The sequence below is a fragment of the Labrus mixtus genome, chromosome 1 (genome assembly GCF_963584025.1).
Source record: "Labrus mixtus chromosome 1, fLabMix1.1, whole genome shotgun sequence".
Classification (NCBI taxonomy): domain Eukaryota; kingdom Metazoa; phylum Chordata; class Actinopteri; order Labriformes; family Labridae; genus Labrus; species Labrus mixtus.
This window is the reverse complement of record NC_083612.1, coordinates 8,645,751-8,658,945: the sequence shown is the minus strand read 5'-3', so window position 1 is coordinate 8,658,945 and position 13,195 is coordinate 8,645,751. Positions and strand designations below refer to the sequence as shown.

General features: G+C 40.7%; 2 protein-coding genes across 2 annotated transcripts; one reads left to right on the top strand and one right to left on the bottom strand.

Moving 5' to 3' along the window:
* Positions 1-214: 214 nt before the first annotated feature.
* Positions 215-5,249, top strand: mfap1 (microfibril associated protein 1). Its single transcript, XM_061053738.1, has 8 exons — positions 215-405; positions 2,497-2,713; positions 2,853-2,991; positions 3,072-3,259; positions 3,395-3,664; positions 3,750-3,909; positions 4,454-4,543; positions 4,658-5,249. The coding sequence occupies exons 1-8, from the start codon at positions 324-326 to the stop codon at positions 4,835-4,837; spliced, it is 1,326 nt and encodes a 441-aa protein (XP_060909721.1). The 5' UTR covers positions 215-323; the 3' UTR covers positions 4,838-5,249.
* A 42-nt stretch (positions 5,250-5,291) lies between these two features.
* hypk (huntingtin interacting protein K) lies at positions 5,292-8,199 on the bottom strand. The gene is made up of 4 exons (XM_061054734.1): positions 8,006-8,199; positions 6,578-6,633; positions 5,790-5,841; positions 5,292-5,552 (listed from the first exon to the last, which is right to left on the bottom strand). The coding sequence occupies exons 1-4, from the start codon at positions 8,165-8,167 to the stop codon at positions 5,457-5,459; spliced, it is 366 nt and encodes a 121-aa protein (XP_060910717.1). The 5' UTR covers positions 8,168-8,199; the 3' UTR covers positions 5,292-5,456.
* Positions 8,200-13,195: the final 4,996 nt, after the last annotated feature.

Below are 13,195 nucleotides of genomic sequence, written 5' to 3'. Positions count from 1 at the left end.
TTCAGCTCACCATCCAGTGTGCTGTAGGATTTTATTTTAGTACCTCAGACAAACTAAGTTGATTTAGAAGATGTCATTTATTGATTTTTTAAAATTATTTATAAAAAAAGGTGGGACATATTAGATATTGCGATTCACACTCCACACCAGTAGGGGGCGGAAATGCACCAATCCGCTGTTTACAAACCGCCAATAATAAACCTCAAAAGAGACGAAGAAGAAGACACACTTCCGTTAGCTGGAAAGGGAGAGACGAGTTGCGGTTGTCTAAGTGGAAAACTAATTTCTATCATTGTGTAGATAATACCATCGACCAGGCAGTCATGTCTAGTCGTGAAGCCCTCAACATGAAGCTGCCTCCGATCCAGTCCACGGCCGGAGCCGTGCCGGTCCGGAACGACAAAGGTGAGCCCGATCAGTTAGCAACGTGCTAAGCTAGTTATCCTAGCTTAGCTTCACTGAATGTTGTTACCACGAATACACAACAACATGAATCAACAACAGCATGTTCTGTTCTAATACACAACAACAATCAACAACAACATGTTCTGTGTTGGCTTGATATAAAACATGTGGGAATCAAATATTGCGGGTTGCAGCAGCATATTAATGTTCTCTGTGTGATATGGATGTAATGTTTGTGTTTCCACCTACAATAGAATAAAATATAATATAATACAATATAATACAATAGAATAAAATATAATAGAATATAATAGAATAAAATAGAATATAATATAATTACTTTATTGATCCCAAACTGGGAAATTGTGGCGTTACAGCAGCAGGTTATCCAAACACACAATATGAGTAAAAAACACAATATTAGCAAATCTAAACACAATATTATATTAAATACAAAGTAAATAAGTACTAAAATATAAAAACTAAGAATGTGAATATATACAACCAGGATTTAACTAAGCATTACTAGTCTTAAATAGGAAGATTAAATATGGAAGATTGAATGTAAATGTGTAAAAACAGAGTTGTAAATGGACAGTATTGACATAAGTTATGAGTGTAGACAAATTATAAGCAGAAACTATACAATATAACGGCGAGTAGACAGACAAATGAAGTGAACATGAGTGCAGGGATAATTTGTAAATTTAAACATGTGCAGAACAGATTACAGTTTGGAGAGACAGATATTATCATGATGACAGTTCTCTGCTCACATGAGGTGAGCTGTTGATGAAATAAGATTTATTCACTCCACAAGTACAACAAAATACTGTCAGCGCAAAACTGTAGATGCCGAATAGAAGTCAAAACATAAATACTAAACCCGTCAACATACAGAATATTGAACTGTTTATAAACAATAGAGCTAAATAATGCATCAAATATAGAATAAAGTTAAAACTGTGATGAAGAGCCTGTACTGATGGAAAGTTTAGACTGAGGAGGAGGCAAAAGTCTTACAATAAACTTTAAGAGATAATAGAGAAATATCCATTTCCCTCTGATGCACTTATAATAACTTTTAAAAAATACACAGATTACCATTTTGTCCCAGATTAATACAAGTATTGACTGGTATATAACGTGTTGTGGTACATAATACTGTTAAGTTATGATATTAGATGGAAGGTGTCAGCATGTGAATCAAGAACTACCAACATACACTGCAACAACAACAACATCATCATCATATGGATTTAGTATTTAAATAAAGTATTGTTGTTGATCAGAGACAGACATTTCAGATCATGCAGAAGCAGCAGAGTGACTTCATGTGATACTTATTTTAGATTTGAACAGTAGCTTAGTTTCTGCCATTTGAAAACCAAAAGAATAGACGGTAGGGTGAATAACGCCAGAAGGCCTGAGGTCGAGATCATTTAGAAGACGAGTAACACGTCTTGTTTTAACTAAGAATGTGAACCACCCGTCTATTTCTAAATTCATTTCATTGTTACAACCGGATAAGCCCGAAGTGAGAAGTAAATTAGGGGCCTTTTTGAAGAATACCCTTCATATCTTTTGTTATTATTGTGTGTCCGGTTTCTGCTCCAGAACATTTTATTATGATCATGAGGCGTGTACATAAAAGGAAATGATTTGAATAGAATAGATATAAACTATAGTTTGTGAGACTTCCAGATTTGACTGAGTATACGTCGGTAATGGCCGAGACATGTTGGACTCTCATGATTATAACAAACATCTTTTAGTCACTTATTTTATTTATTTTGTCCCTATGCATAAAGACGGCTTCATTTAATTGCCTGCCTTTTTTTGGAGGGGGGGGGGGGCAATCGTTATGTTGAATTATCGATTAGTCTTACAAACACTTCAGCCCTTTCAAATGTAAGTATCAGCTTTGAAGAGCTGCATTGTGCATCCACAAAAGCAAAAGACAAGCTGGATAATAATCCCTTGTAGTCTCAACAAAACATGAGAAACTATACGTACTATAATTGAATTGGGGGACAAACATCGTCTAAAGCACGTAAACCTGCAGCTCATGATCGTCTCTGCGCACCTCAGGCGAGCTCTCCATGGAGAAGGTGAAGGTGAAGAGGTACGTGTCGGGTAAACGTCCCGACTACGCGCCCATGGAGTCGTCCGATGAGGAGGACGAGGACTTCCAGTTTGTGAAGAAGGGGAAGGAGCTGGAGGCCGAGGTGGAGGTGGAGGAAGAGGACGTCTCCGACCCGCGTCTCAGACGTTTGCTCAACCGCGTCTCTGAGGACGTGGAGGAGAGGTATGACACCGTTCAGGAGATTTGATCCTAGATGAGACAACTTTTGTTATGATTGAGCACACGATGAATAAAAACTGACGGATATGATCTTTCTCCATTGCGACACGTGAATGCTGATTTCTCTTTCTCCGTCCTCAAGGCTTGCGAGGCACCGACAGATCGCAGAGCCTGAAGTTGTAGCGGAGAGCAGCGAAGACTCCGATGAAGGCACGTGGCACCCAGAGCAAGAGGAGAGCAGTGAGGAGGAGGAGGAGGAAGAGGAAGAAGTGGATGATGAGGTCGGTATCTTTGCTTTTTAAGATTTCTTTCCCGTTACACTGAGGACAGTTTCGAGCGTGAACTTTGTTGTTCTGTGCAGGAAATTGAGCGCAGGCGACAGATGATGCGTCAGCGAGCCGTCGACCGGAAGAACGAGGAGATGGAGGTGATGGAGGTGGAGGAGGAAGGAAAGTCGGGGGCGGAGTCAGAGTCGGAATCTGAATATGAGGAGTACACGGACAGCGAGGATGAAGCAGAACCACGACTCAAACCGGTCTTCATTCGCAAGTATGAATAAAAACGAGTGAAAAGTTTCCTAATATTAAAATCTGATAAACGTTTCTTTGATAACCTGATGTGGGACCAACAGTCTGAATGCAGTTTGCTCATTTCTGTGCCTTTTCTTTTGTATTTGCGCCACAGAAAGGACAGAGTGACAGTGGCGGAGCGCGAAGCAGAGGAGCTGAAACAGAGAGAGCTGGAGGTCGAGGCCAAGAAGCAGGTGGAGGAGCGACGGCGCTACACCCTCAAGATAGTGGAGGAGGAGGCCAAGAAGGAGTTTGAGGAGAACCGGCGTACTCTGGCCGCTCTGGACGGACTGGACACTGACGGGGAGAACGAGGAGGAGGAATACGAAGCGTGGAAAGTCCGAGAGCTGAAACGCATCAAGAGGGACAGAGAGGCCCGGGAAGTGTAAGTTCAAAACATATTCAGTCCCTTGATGTGAGCACAGTGCCGCGTTATTCCACGAGGATGGTAACGAGTGTTTGTTCCTCAGCATGGAGAAGGAGAAGGCTGAGATCGAGAGATTCCACAACTTGACGGAGGAGGAGCGCAGGGCTGAGCTCCGAAACAGCGGCAAAGTGGTCACCAACAAAGCATCCAAAGGGAAATACAAGTTCCTGCAGAAGTACTACCACAGAGGAGCCTTCTTCATGGTGAGAGAGAAACTGCTGGGGCTTTGCTCGAGTCGCGGTTCGATTGGTCGACTTTTAAGAGTTTAGGCTTACGTTTTAGGACAGGGCATGATACATTGATTGGTATTTAAATATTTAACCTTTTCTGTCTCATCTTACTTGTCATCATTTTGAATGAAAGGTTTATCTTGGCTTACCCTACGTCTTTGTCTGGATACATCTCGTTTTGGAGTGATAGAGCGATATTGAAAAATTAAGTTTCTAATAACATCAAGAGCCTTTTTGAATGGTTGTAAGTTGTAGGGCTTTCAAACTTGCAAAATCTCCTGATAAACTCCTGAGGAGCTGTATGTGTGGACGTGAACAGGCATATTTTTCACCCGGACTTCACCAGGAGTTTCTCCTGCCAGACGCCTGGTGTTTTTTCCGCAGAAAGTCTGAGTGAGCTGATGTGAGAACACAGCTAACAGAGTGGCTTTATAAACCATGTTTGACTTGTATCATCGCAGACATTGGAGCTGAAGGTTGCTCAGTGTTTGAACTGTATTCATGATTTGTTTTTCAGGATGAGGAGGATGATGTGTACAAGAGAGATTTCAGCGCTCCCACTCTGGAGGATCACTTCAACAAAACCATCTTACCCAAAGTCATGCAGGTCAGCTTCCCTTTCTCAAGTTCTCTTCAATGTTTTGAATTTGTACTGGTTTTAAACACTGGGTGTCAGTGTTATTGCTCCGTTAACCTGATGAGGTTTGTGTTCCTCCCTCAGGTCAAAAACTTTGGTCGTTCCGGACGCACTAAGTACACCCACCTGGTGGATCAGGACACCACGTCGTTCGACTCGGCCTGGGCGCAGGAGAGCGCTCAGAACAGCAAGTTCTTCAAGCAGAAGGCGGCAGGCGTGAGGGACGTGTTCGACCGGCCCACGGTGAAGAAGAGGAAGACTTAAGACGTGAAAAGGACTTCATCTGAACCACAGTGCAGCTTCAGAGACTGTACAGAGAGCGAGCTGCATCCCGCCGCGACTTAATATCAAGGAAGAAAAAGACTGATTCCACTGCTTTGATGAACTTTTTTATCTCCCTGGAAGGTGTTTAAAGAAACTTAATTTTATGTTTCCTTCTTTTGATAAGAACCAGAACATCCCTGATGCAGCTGGTTTTAAATTCAGTGTTCACAACATGACTTTAATGTGGGATAATGGCTGTAAATATGAGGCATCAATGTCCCTTAAAGCATTGAGCTGCCGTCAAATGATAACATTTAGTCTGCAGATTCCTTTACTGATTATCCCCTCAATATTTGTGGAAGCCCAGTGTGGTGTTATAACTTCATTTTTGTGAATAAAACTTGTATTTTCATTGATTTTTCATCCTTTGAACAGAGACAAAAACAAATATAAATCAAGTGGTAGGCAGAGAACGAGTCAGTTCAACGTTTATTTTAAAAAAAGAAAAAAAAACTGGGGCAAAGATTAGATCACAACAGTTTCACTTTGGGGTTTGGTTCAGTCCTAATGAGCCCTGGTCAAAGACGGCAAAGCAGTCCAGTGTGTCGCTGCTTTTTGTTCAGTTGGTGAGAGCCACCAGAGCCTCCACCACGTTCCCCATGTGTTCCCGCAAACTGCGCTCAGCAACAGCCCTCGAAATCTCCATCTCTGACATCTGCAGGGAGAGAGCATGTCACATTATCTGAGGTTTTTTTGTGTATATATTTAGACAATTCACAAAAGAACAGTATTACAAAAGAATATTAACTTAAAGCTTCACACAATGTTTCTAAGTGGAGAAACTGATTTTAAAAAAGTTCTAAAATACTTCTGGTCATTATGTTTCTAGAGATGCACCAATCCCACATCACCTCAACAGATCAATAGTTAAATGAAAAGAAGAAGAACTTACAATGAGCTCTACATCCTCTTTCTTGATGGTGACTTTGGCCAATTCTTTTTCTCTGAAAGCAAAATGACACACAGTTAGCACAGGAGCAGATTCTCTGTCGTCTGCACACACACGTAAGATCACAGCCGGCTGTTCAAAAGTGATCCAACACCATTAAAGGTATCGGACAGGAGTGGATCAAGAAATCAGATTGTTCAAAAGAACAGAAAGATTATGGTATCAGATCAGGTAATCAAATCCTAATTTTAATGTGGATAACACTTTCAGTTTGTGTTCAAAACTTCTTTAGTAGTAAGTAAATCAAGTTTATTTATAAAGCACCTATCAAGAGCAGGTGTTACAAAGTGTTTCACAGAGTTCTCAGTACATGAACAGCAGCCTCTTTCAGGTTTAAGTCTACTGCAAGGAACAACATGCAGACCCTGATCAATAAGGATCACTTTGATCCAAAAAAAATTCAAGATCATCCTGATCCCGTCGAGGGCTTGATTACAGGGCAAAAAACAAATATTAAATTGCTCTAAACAAATGATGTGATCCAAATGGGCCGATCTGTAGTGATGTAAAGCCAAGTTTCTGTTCTGTGCCAATGCTCCACACGGTTTCTCAATAAAAGGGTCCGAGCTGACCAGCATCACCTGAGGCTAAAACACAGACTGTACCTGTAGACTGTAAGTCTTTACAAAAAAACTATCCCTTTGATTTACCACCAAATCTAAGTAGTAAACTGCTGAAGCTTCTTTAACCCTAACCTGTACAGGATGAGAGTGTAAAAGCAGTGACCTCACCTCTCTTGTTTGGCTTTCTGTTCTCGTGATCTTCTGTCTCCAATCACTGACATCGCCTGAGGGGGAAACAGGTTTTAATAACACAGATTCAAATACGAAGAAAACACAGCTGCAATATTAATGCAATATTGTGGGGCGGCTGTGGCTCAGTTGGTAGTGTCGTCGCCTCTCAACTGGAAGGTCAATGGTTCGATCCCCAGCTGAGCAATGTGTCCTTGGGCAATACACTTAACCCCGCATTGCTCCCGCTGCTTCTGTGGCGGTGTATGAATGGATTAGGACTTACTCTCTGATGTACGTCGCTTTGGATAAAAGCATCTGCTAAGTGAATTGTAACATTGTAAAACACAGAGGAAGTCCTCAAGTGGATTTAACAAAAACATATTAGCTGATGCAACAAGAGACTCTTTAAATAATGAGAAAGGAAAAGAGTCTTTCTGACATCTTAAATTAGGAATACTGATGTTTAAGAGAGAGGTAAAGAAAACACTTTTTGATTTAGCAGTAAAATGTTATGCAGCAGAAAGGCACAGATACTATGAATCATAGATAACACTCAGTCTTTAATATATCTTTATTTACTGCACTAAATGTTATTGAAATGTTGAACAATGTTAGAATATATTATATATTGTTCGAGGTGCACTCTGTAGATTTGGTAGTGAAATTTAAAAGTTGGAGAAGTGAAACAATTCCCTGCTATATTTTCTTAAGTAAATCCACAAACTTTACTCAAAGAATAAAAAGGGTACCTGGAACACTTTTAGGAGCTGAAGAAGCTACCAGGAGAGTTAAGGTATCACTGTTGACCCCATCATAACTTCTTCTGTAGTATTTATTTACAAACTGTGTCACAGGGAACAAATGTTCCTCTGAGGAAAGTTTGTGTTTAGAGATATGAACATATACCACAGAGAACTTTTAAATGTCTCTCTACCAGAACTGCATAGTGCACCTTTAAGTGATGCATTGTAACCATGACAACAGCAGATATGAAACTTTATCTGGTTTGATTCTCTGTATTTTAAGGAAAACAAACAGCTCTTTTATTTTATTTTTTAATACCGTGCAGCCCTAAACAGTTTATTTTATGTATTATTTTTTAAATTTGTATTTGCAATTTTCTCTGTTATTATGGTGGAAAACTTTTTTTTGTCTTGTTAAAAAAAAGACATAAAATCGAAAATTTAGCTTTAGCTAGGTAGCTAACAAACATTAGCTAATCCCTAAATTGTTTAATAAAACACGTAAAGTGCCATTTATAATATTTAGTGTGATTGTAAGTCTGAATGAAGAGTTATTAAAGGGTCACATATTGAAAACTACACACTTTAGTTTTTAACAGGTGTTGTGTTGAGAAATGTCTCCCTGACATTATGATGCCGCGGCCGCATGTTCCCCCCGCTAACGTTAGCCCGGAGATCTCACCGTTTCTAAATCAGAGCTGGAGATTTCTTTCTCCTCCGCGTAGTCCGTGACTCTCTCCAGGTCAGCGGCCCCGCTGTCATGTTTGCGAGGCTTTTCTGCCGGTTTCCCGGTGCAGTTTTCCTCGGCTTCCAGGTCCAAATCGACGTCTCCCTCAGCCGCCATGTTTCGCTCCAGTGAGGCCGGAACCAAAAAGAAGGTTCCGTTCCGTCAAACGTCAGACGGAGGAGAAACAGAGTAGGACCGGAAAAGACTAGATGTGATAAAATAAGAGTTCCGAAATTTTAACTACAGCAAAAATATCAAACAATTTAATTTGAATAAGTTTGTATATTTATATAAATTATTATTATGATCACTGTGTAGAAATACTGTGTTGATTTGCTTCAAAATATATTAAATAATTTAAATTAAAAAATAACAAATCTATCAAGATTAGATTTATTAATTTGAAATGATCATCAGATAATTTTTCGGATTTATTATGAAATAATTTGTTCATTACTTAAAGGGCGATACTGTTTAGAAACTGTTTCAACCTTGATCATATATATACGTATTTTAGGGAAATTAACTTTATTTTAACGTTAATATTATTATTATATGACACATAAACAGTCCGCACAACACCAGACCGACAGGGTCATGAGAAACAACATGCTTAACATCATGTGTCAACATCAACATTGCCCACAAGCGTCATGCCACACCTGCATAACTCAGTTCCCCAGGTGGGCCACCCCAGTAAAAACGAAAGGCCCCGCGGTGTGTGAGTCCTGACACTTGGCACACAGTCAGCATAAAAGTAACCAGATCTTCAATGTTGGTATTTAGGCTGTCCAAAATGCTATATGCAATATAATCTGTTATAATGACCGTTAGTGTTGAAAAGTACCTAAACATAAAAACATCTAATTCACAAAACAGGGGCGTTGCAGAGGAATGACTCCCACAGGCTGTCTAAATAGCACAAAAATATCTGCAACGTTTCAGAAGTTAGCCTGCAGCTTCTGATAATTGACAAAAATAAATTAAAAAATTAAGTGAACTAGGATTTCCTTTTGTTGTTCCGGATATAAAAACATGTTTCCATTGTTTGATTTTCACCAGAATCGTATCCAAGTTTAAAATTCTGGTATCATGACATCAAGTTGGAATAAGTATAAATCCTCTGTTAATTCTTTTTGGATGAATCTCGATGTCTTCCCTAAACCCTGAGCCCTCACAGATTTAGCTCGAACGCTCTAGAGTGTGAGGGTGAACATCGAGATTGGGCCTTTGTGTTGAGTCATAACACGAGAACCCGACATGAAATAAAAATTTTAAAAAGTGTTTAAAGTAGAGTAGTAGATGACACAGGGTTCCTGCAAGAAACTGGTGCCACAAGATTTGATGTTCAGCACGCTCCTCAGTTGTACTATAAGTGTTACAAACTCTCAAACAAACTGGCCAATAATTGAATTAGCACAAACCAATTACCACACAGTGAACCCAAGGCCCTCGTGCAGTTGTGTATTTAATCTGTTAATCCACGCAGCCGTGTGTCTCTCTGACTACAACAAGAGCTAAACCATTGTAATATTCTGAGCGTTGATGTTGATGCCGTATCGAAGACAAGACACTTAAAAAAAATACAATGTAGCATAGTTAGAAACTGCTTACTGACTGATCATGAGTAATGCATGTTCCCCTACATGTAGCCTTCCATGTTTGTCTGCAACCTTATAAAAATAGTTTAAAGTAAAATCCTCCAAATACTTGAAAGTCCATTTAAGGAACATTTTGTGAATTCAAATCCTTGTAAAACTTATTTTCTGACATCAAGACGCTGCCTTCATTTCCGATTTTATCAAATATCAGATTTAAAACAACAAACGAACGTCTGATTTATCTGCTTTGTTAACAGTGTTGTTAAGGAGAGAAAAGGACAATAACTGGATTATGTGGACTTTGAGGTCCTCCTCGGTCTATTCTTGTTTGTTTTAAGAGGTTTACTCTTACATACAAATAGCCCTACGACCATCGCAGTAGATTTCTCGAGACGTTTCGATCCCTTTCGTGCCCTTTAGCTCCGTCAATTCCCCCCCCCCCCCCCCCCCCAATAATCAGATTAACTGAAAGAGAAACCTGGGCTGGTGTCGTCAGTGCTGACAGAACCACACCAGTCACCAGTGCGCTCTGATCATCCAACAGGAGATGTGTGTCGACATGAGCGGCCGAAAGGAATGGCGCCTGGGCTGGAGGGATGTTGCTGTCGCCCCTTCATCCTGCTGTATGACTGACGGCTGACTGACTGTAACCGCCTCACAGACGTGATGTCAGGACGCTTGTGTCGGGCTCAGGTGAGACTCTGCAGGATGCACCTGCTGATTTAAAGGCGGGGTTGGTAATTTTCTAAAACTAGCGTGATTTTGAAAGTAGCATTCCCTCAGTGCTCCGTCTGCACCCGCCCCCCTCCCCTCTGTGCTCCCTCAAAAGCCACGCCCCCTCACTTACATGCACGAGCGCCGATGTGCATTGTGTAACCTCACAGTATGAACCCCGTCATCGGTGACGGGCTTTGAGTTTGGGCTCGTGCACGCAAGAGGTAGAGAGCGAGCAGGGAGACAGGGAGGCGCCTGATTGGTTCATCAGATTGGCACCTCGTGGCAGACATTGGTCAAAGTTTTTACAGGCTTACAACTGATACAGATGACAGATTTTCTTTGTTCCTTTTTCAGATCACATGAGTTATTAATGTCTGTCAGGACCTAAAGACAATTTCAACCAAAATCTTAAAAAGTGTATCTGGAGAAAAGTATCAACCCTGCATTTAAAGTGGATGAAAGATGATGAGGGGATAAGAGCAGTAGAGATGCCGCCTCTATGAGAGGGAAAAAGGCATCACACAAACTTTTACACTTGAGCGTTATGAGGGTTAACTATCACAACCCCAAACTCAAAAAGAGTTGGGACATTGTACGAAATGAAATGAAAGCAGGATGACACGATTTGCAAAACATTGAAACCACATATTACATTTGAAATAACACAAAGACAACATGCACATTTTGGAAACAGAGAAATGTCTTTCCTTTTTGGACAATGATATCCCAATTTGAATTTGATGCCAGCAACACTTCAACCAAAGTTAAGACAGGGACACGTTTACGAATCTGTGTTGTTTCTCAATCATCTAGGTCATGGTAAATTCAAGCTTGATCCAAAGGCAACTGGACTGGTTGAAGATCATGAAGATGTTTCACCTCTCCTCCGAAAGGCTTCTTCAGCTCTAAACTAAGTGGTGGACTGAGCTGGAAATGTAAGCCTCTGTGGACGATCGAGGATGACTCACATGAGAGTTGTTAGCTCGATCTTCAACTAAGTCCAGTTGTCTTTGGATCAAGCTTCGATTTGCCATGACCAGGATGGATCTTCCAAAGATATGGGTTTCTTCAGTTCTAAGATAACTGGTGGACGGAGCTAGATGATCCACTTCAGGCTTCAATTTCAATTTCTTTTTTTTTTTCTGCCTTTCGTGAAGAGAGGTGAAACATCTTCAAGATCTTCAACCAGTCCCGTTGCCTTTAGATCAAGCTTCTATTTAATCTGTTGCCTCACTTTTTCTTTTGACAACACTGTCATCATTTTGGGAGCTGAGGAGACCAATTTTTTTAATCTTGAAAGTGGAATGTTTCACCAGTTTTGCTTAATGTTTAAGATATAAAAGTCTGTTCAACAGTTCAGTATCTCTATCTTCATAATGCTCCAAACATTTTTAACGGGTTTCAAGTTGGGACAGCAGGAAGGCCAGTTTATCACCCGTGCAGAATGTGGTTTAGCATTGTCTTGCTGAAATATTTAAGGCCTTCTCTGAAAAAGCAGTCGTCTATCTGGCAGCATATGTTGCTCCAAAAGCTGTGTATATGGTTCAGCGTTAATGATTCCTTTACAAATGTGCAGGTCACCCATGCCATGTGCACTAATGAACCCCCATGCCACCAGGGATGCTGGCTTTTGAACTGAGCATTGATAACAAGCCCGGTGGTCCCTCTCCTCTGAAGCCTGGAGGACACGACGTCCAGGATTTCCAAACAGGAAGTCAAAATATAATTAGTCAGACCTGGACAGATTTACACTTCGTCTCAGTCCATTGAGCCGTGCCCAGAGAAGGTGGTGACGTTTCTGTATCTGGTTTATACACGGCTTCCTCTTTGCATGGTGGAGATTGAGCCTGTATTTGTGAATGCAGCGATGAACTGTGGTCACAGACAGTGGCTTCTGGAAGAGTCTCTGAGCCCATGCAGTGATGTCCACTACAGAATCACGTCTGATTTTATTGAAGAGCTGCCTGACGACCGAGAAATCACAGCTCCCCAATATTGTATTTGGTCTTTGTCCCGTGCATACACAGAGATTACTGCAGATTCTCTAAGTCTCTTCATGATATTATGGACTAATACATGGAAGATGAAATCCCGAGACTCTTTGTCATTGTACGTTGAGAAACATCTTTCTGACAGTGTTGCACTATTTTCCAGCACAGTCTTTGACAGAGTGGTGAACCCCTCACCATCTTTACTTCAGATAGACTCAGCCTCTCTGGGATGCTCTGGAAGTATTTCACTACTTTTCCCGTCGTTTGTTTCCACCGTCCCAATTGTTTTTAAAACACGTTGTCGGCATCAAATTCAAAATTGGAATATCACTTTTTAAAAAACACGTCTGTCCGACCTGTGGCTCCTTTCCCGCATGTCTTTCTCTCTCTTTCTTCCTGGTTTTCTTCTCTTTCCACTGTCCTATCCAATAAAGGAAAAAAGCCTCAGATTCAACATTTGATATGTTGTCTATGTGCTATTCTTAATTCAATACGGGTGTTCAATGTTTTGAAAATGTTTTTATTCACTTTCTTACACAATGTCCCAACCAACTTTCTTTAATTTGGGGTTTTAATTTTCCAGAACATGAGCCGGCTGCGCGCTCAGTCATGCGTCTGTTATGAATGGATGCTTTGTGTTGCTATAGGACCGACGACGACTCTTTCTGCTGGCAGCCACACATCGACATGTTACATCCATCCTGTCCTTTACTTACATCTTATTCAGGTTAAAAAACAACAACACTGCCTTTAACCATTAATCATTTGTAACCTTTAGAAAGAGTCCTGAAATAATTATGAATGGGTCATTTTTCTTTTCCTGTTTTTTTTTGTAA

What these genes read in the sequence shown, in the direction of transcription:
- mfap1 (XM_061053738.1), top strand. Translation starts at nt 324, where the DNA reads ATGTCTAGTCGTGAAGCCCTCAACATGAAGCTGCCTCCGATCCAGTCC. An exon ending in GCCGGTCCGGAACGACAAAG is followed by an intron (nt 406 to 2,496) that starts GTGAGCCCGATC and finishes TGCGCACCTCAG; the next exon opens with GCGAGCTCTCCATGGAGAAG. An exon ending in TCTTACCCAAAGTCATGCAG is followed by an intron (nt 4,544 to 4,657) that starts GTCAGCTTCCCT and finishes TTCCTCCCTCAG; the next exon opens with GTCAAAAACTTTGGTCGTTC.
- hypk (XM_061054734.1), bottom strand. Translation starts at nt 8,167, where the DNA reads ATGGCGGCTGAGGGAGACGTCGATTTGGACCTGGAAGCCGAGGAAAAC. An exon ending in CAGAAAGCCAAACAAGAGAG is followed by an intron (nt 5,842 to 6,577) that starts GTGAGGTCACTG and finishes TTTTGCTTTCAG; the next exon opens with AGAAAAAGAATTGGCCAAAG. An exon ending in AAGAGGATGTAGAGCTCATT is followed by an intron (nt 5,553 to 5,789) that starts GTAAGTTCTTCT and finishes CTCTCCCTGCAG; the next exon opens with ATGTCAGAGATGGAGATTTC.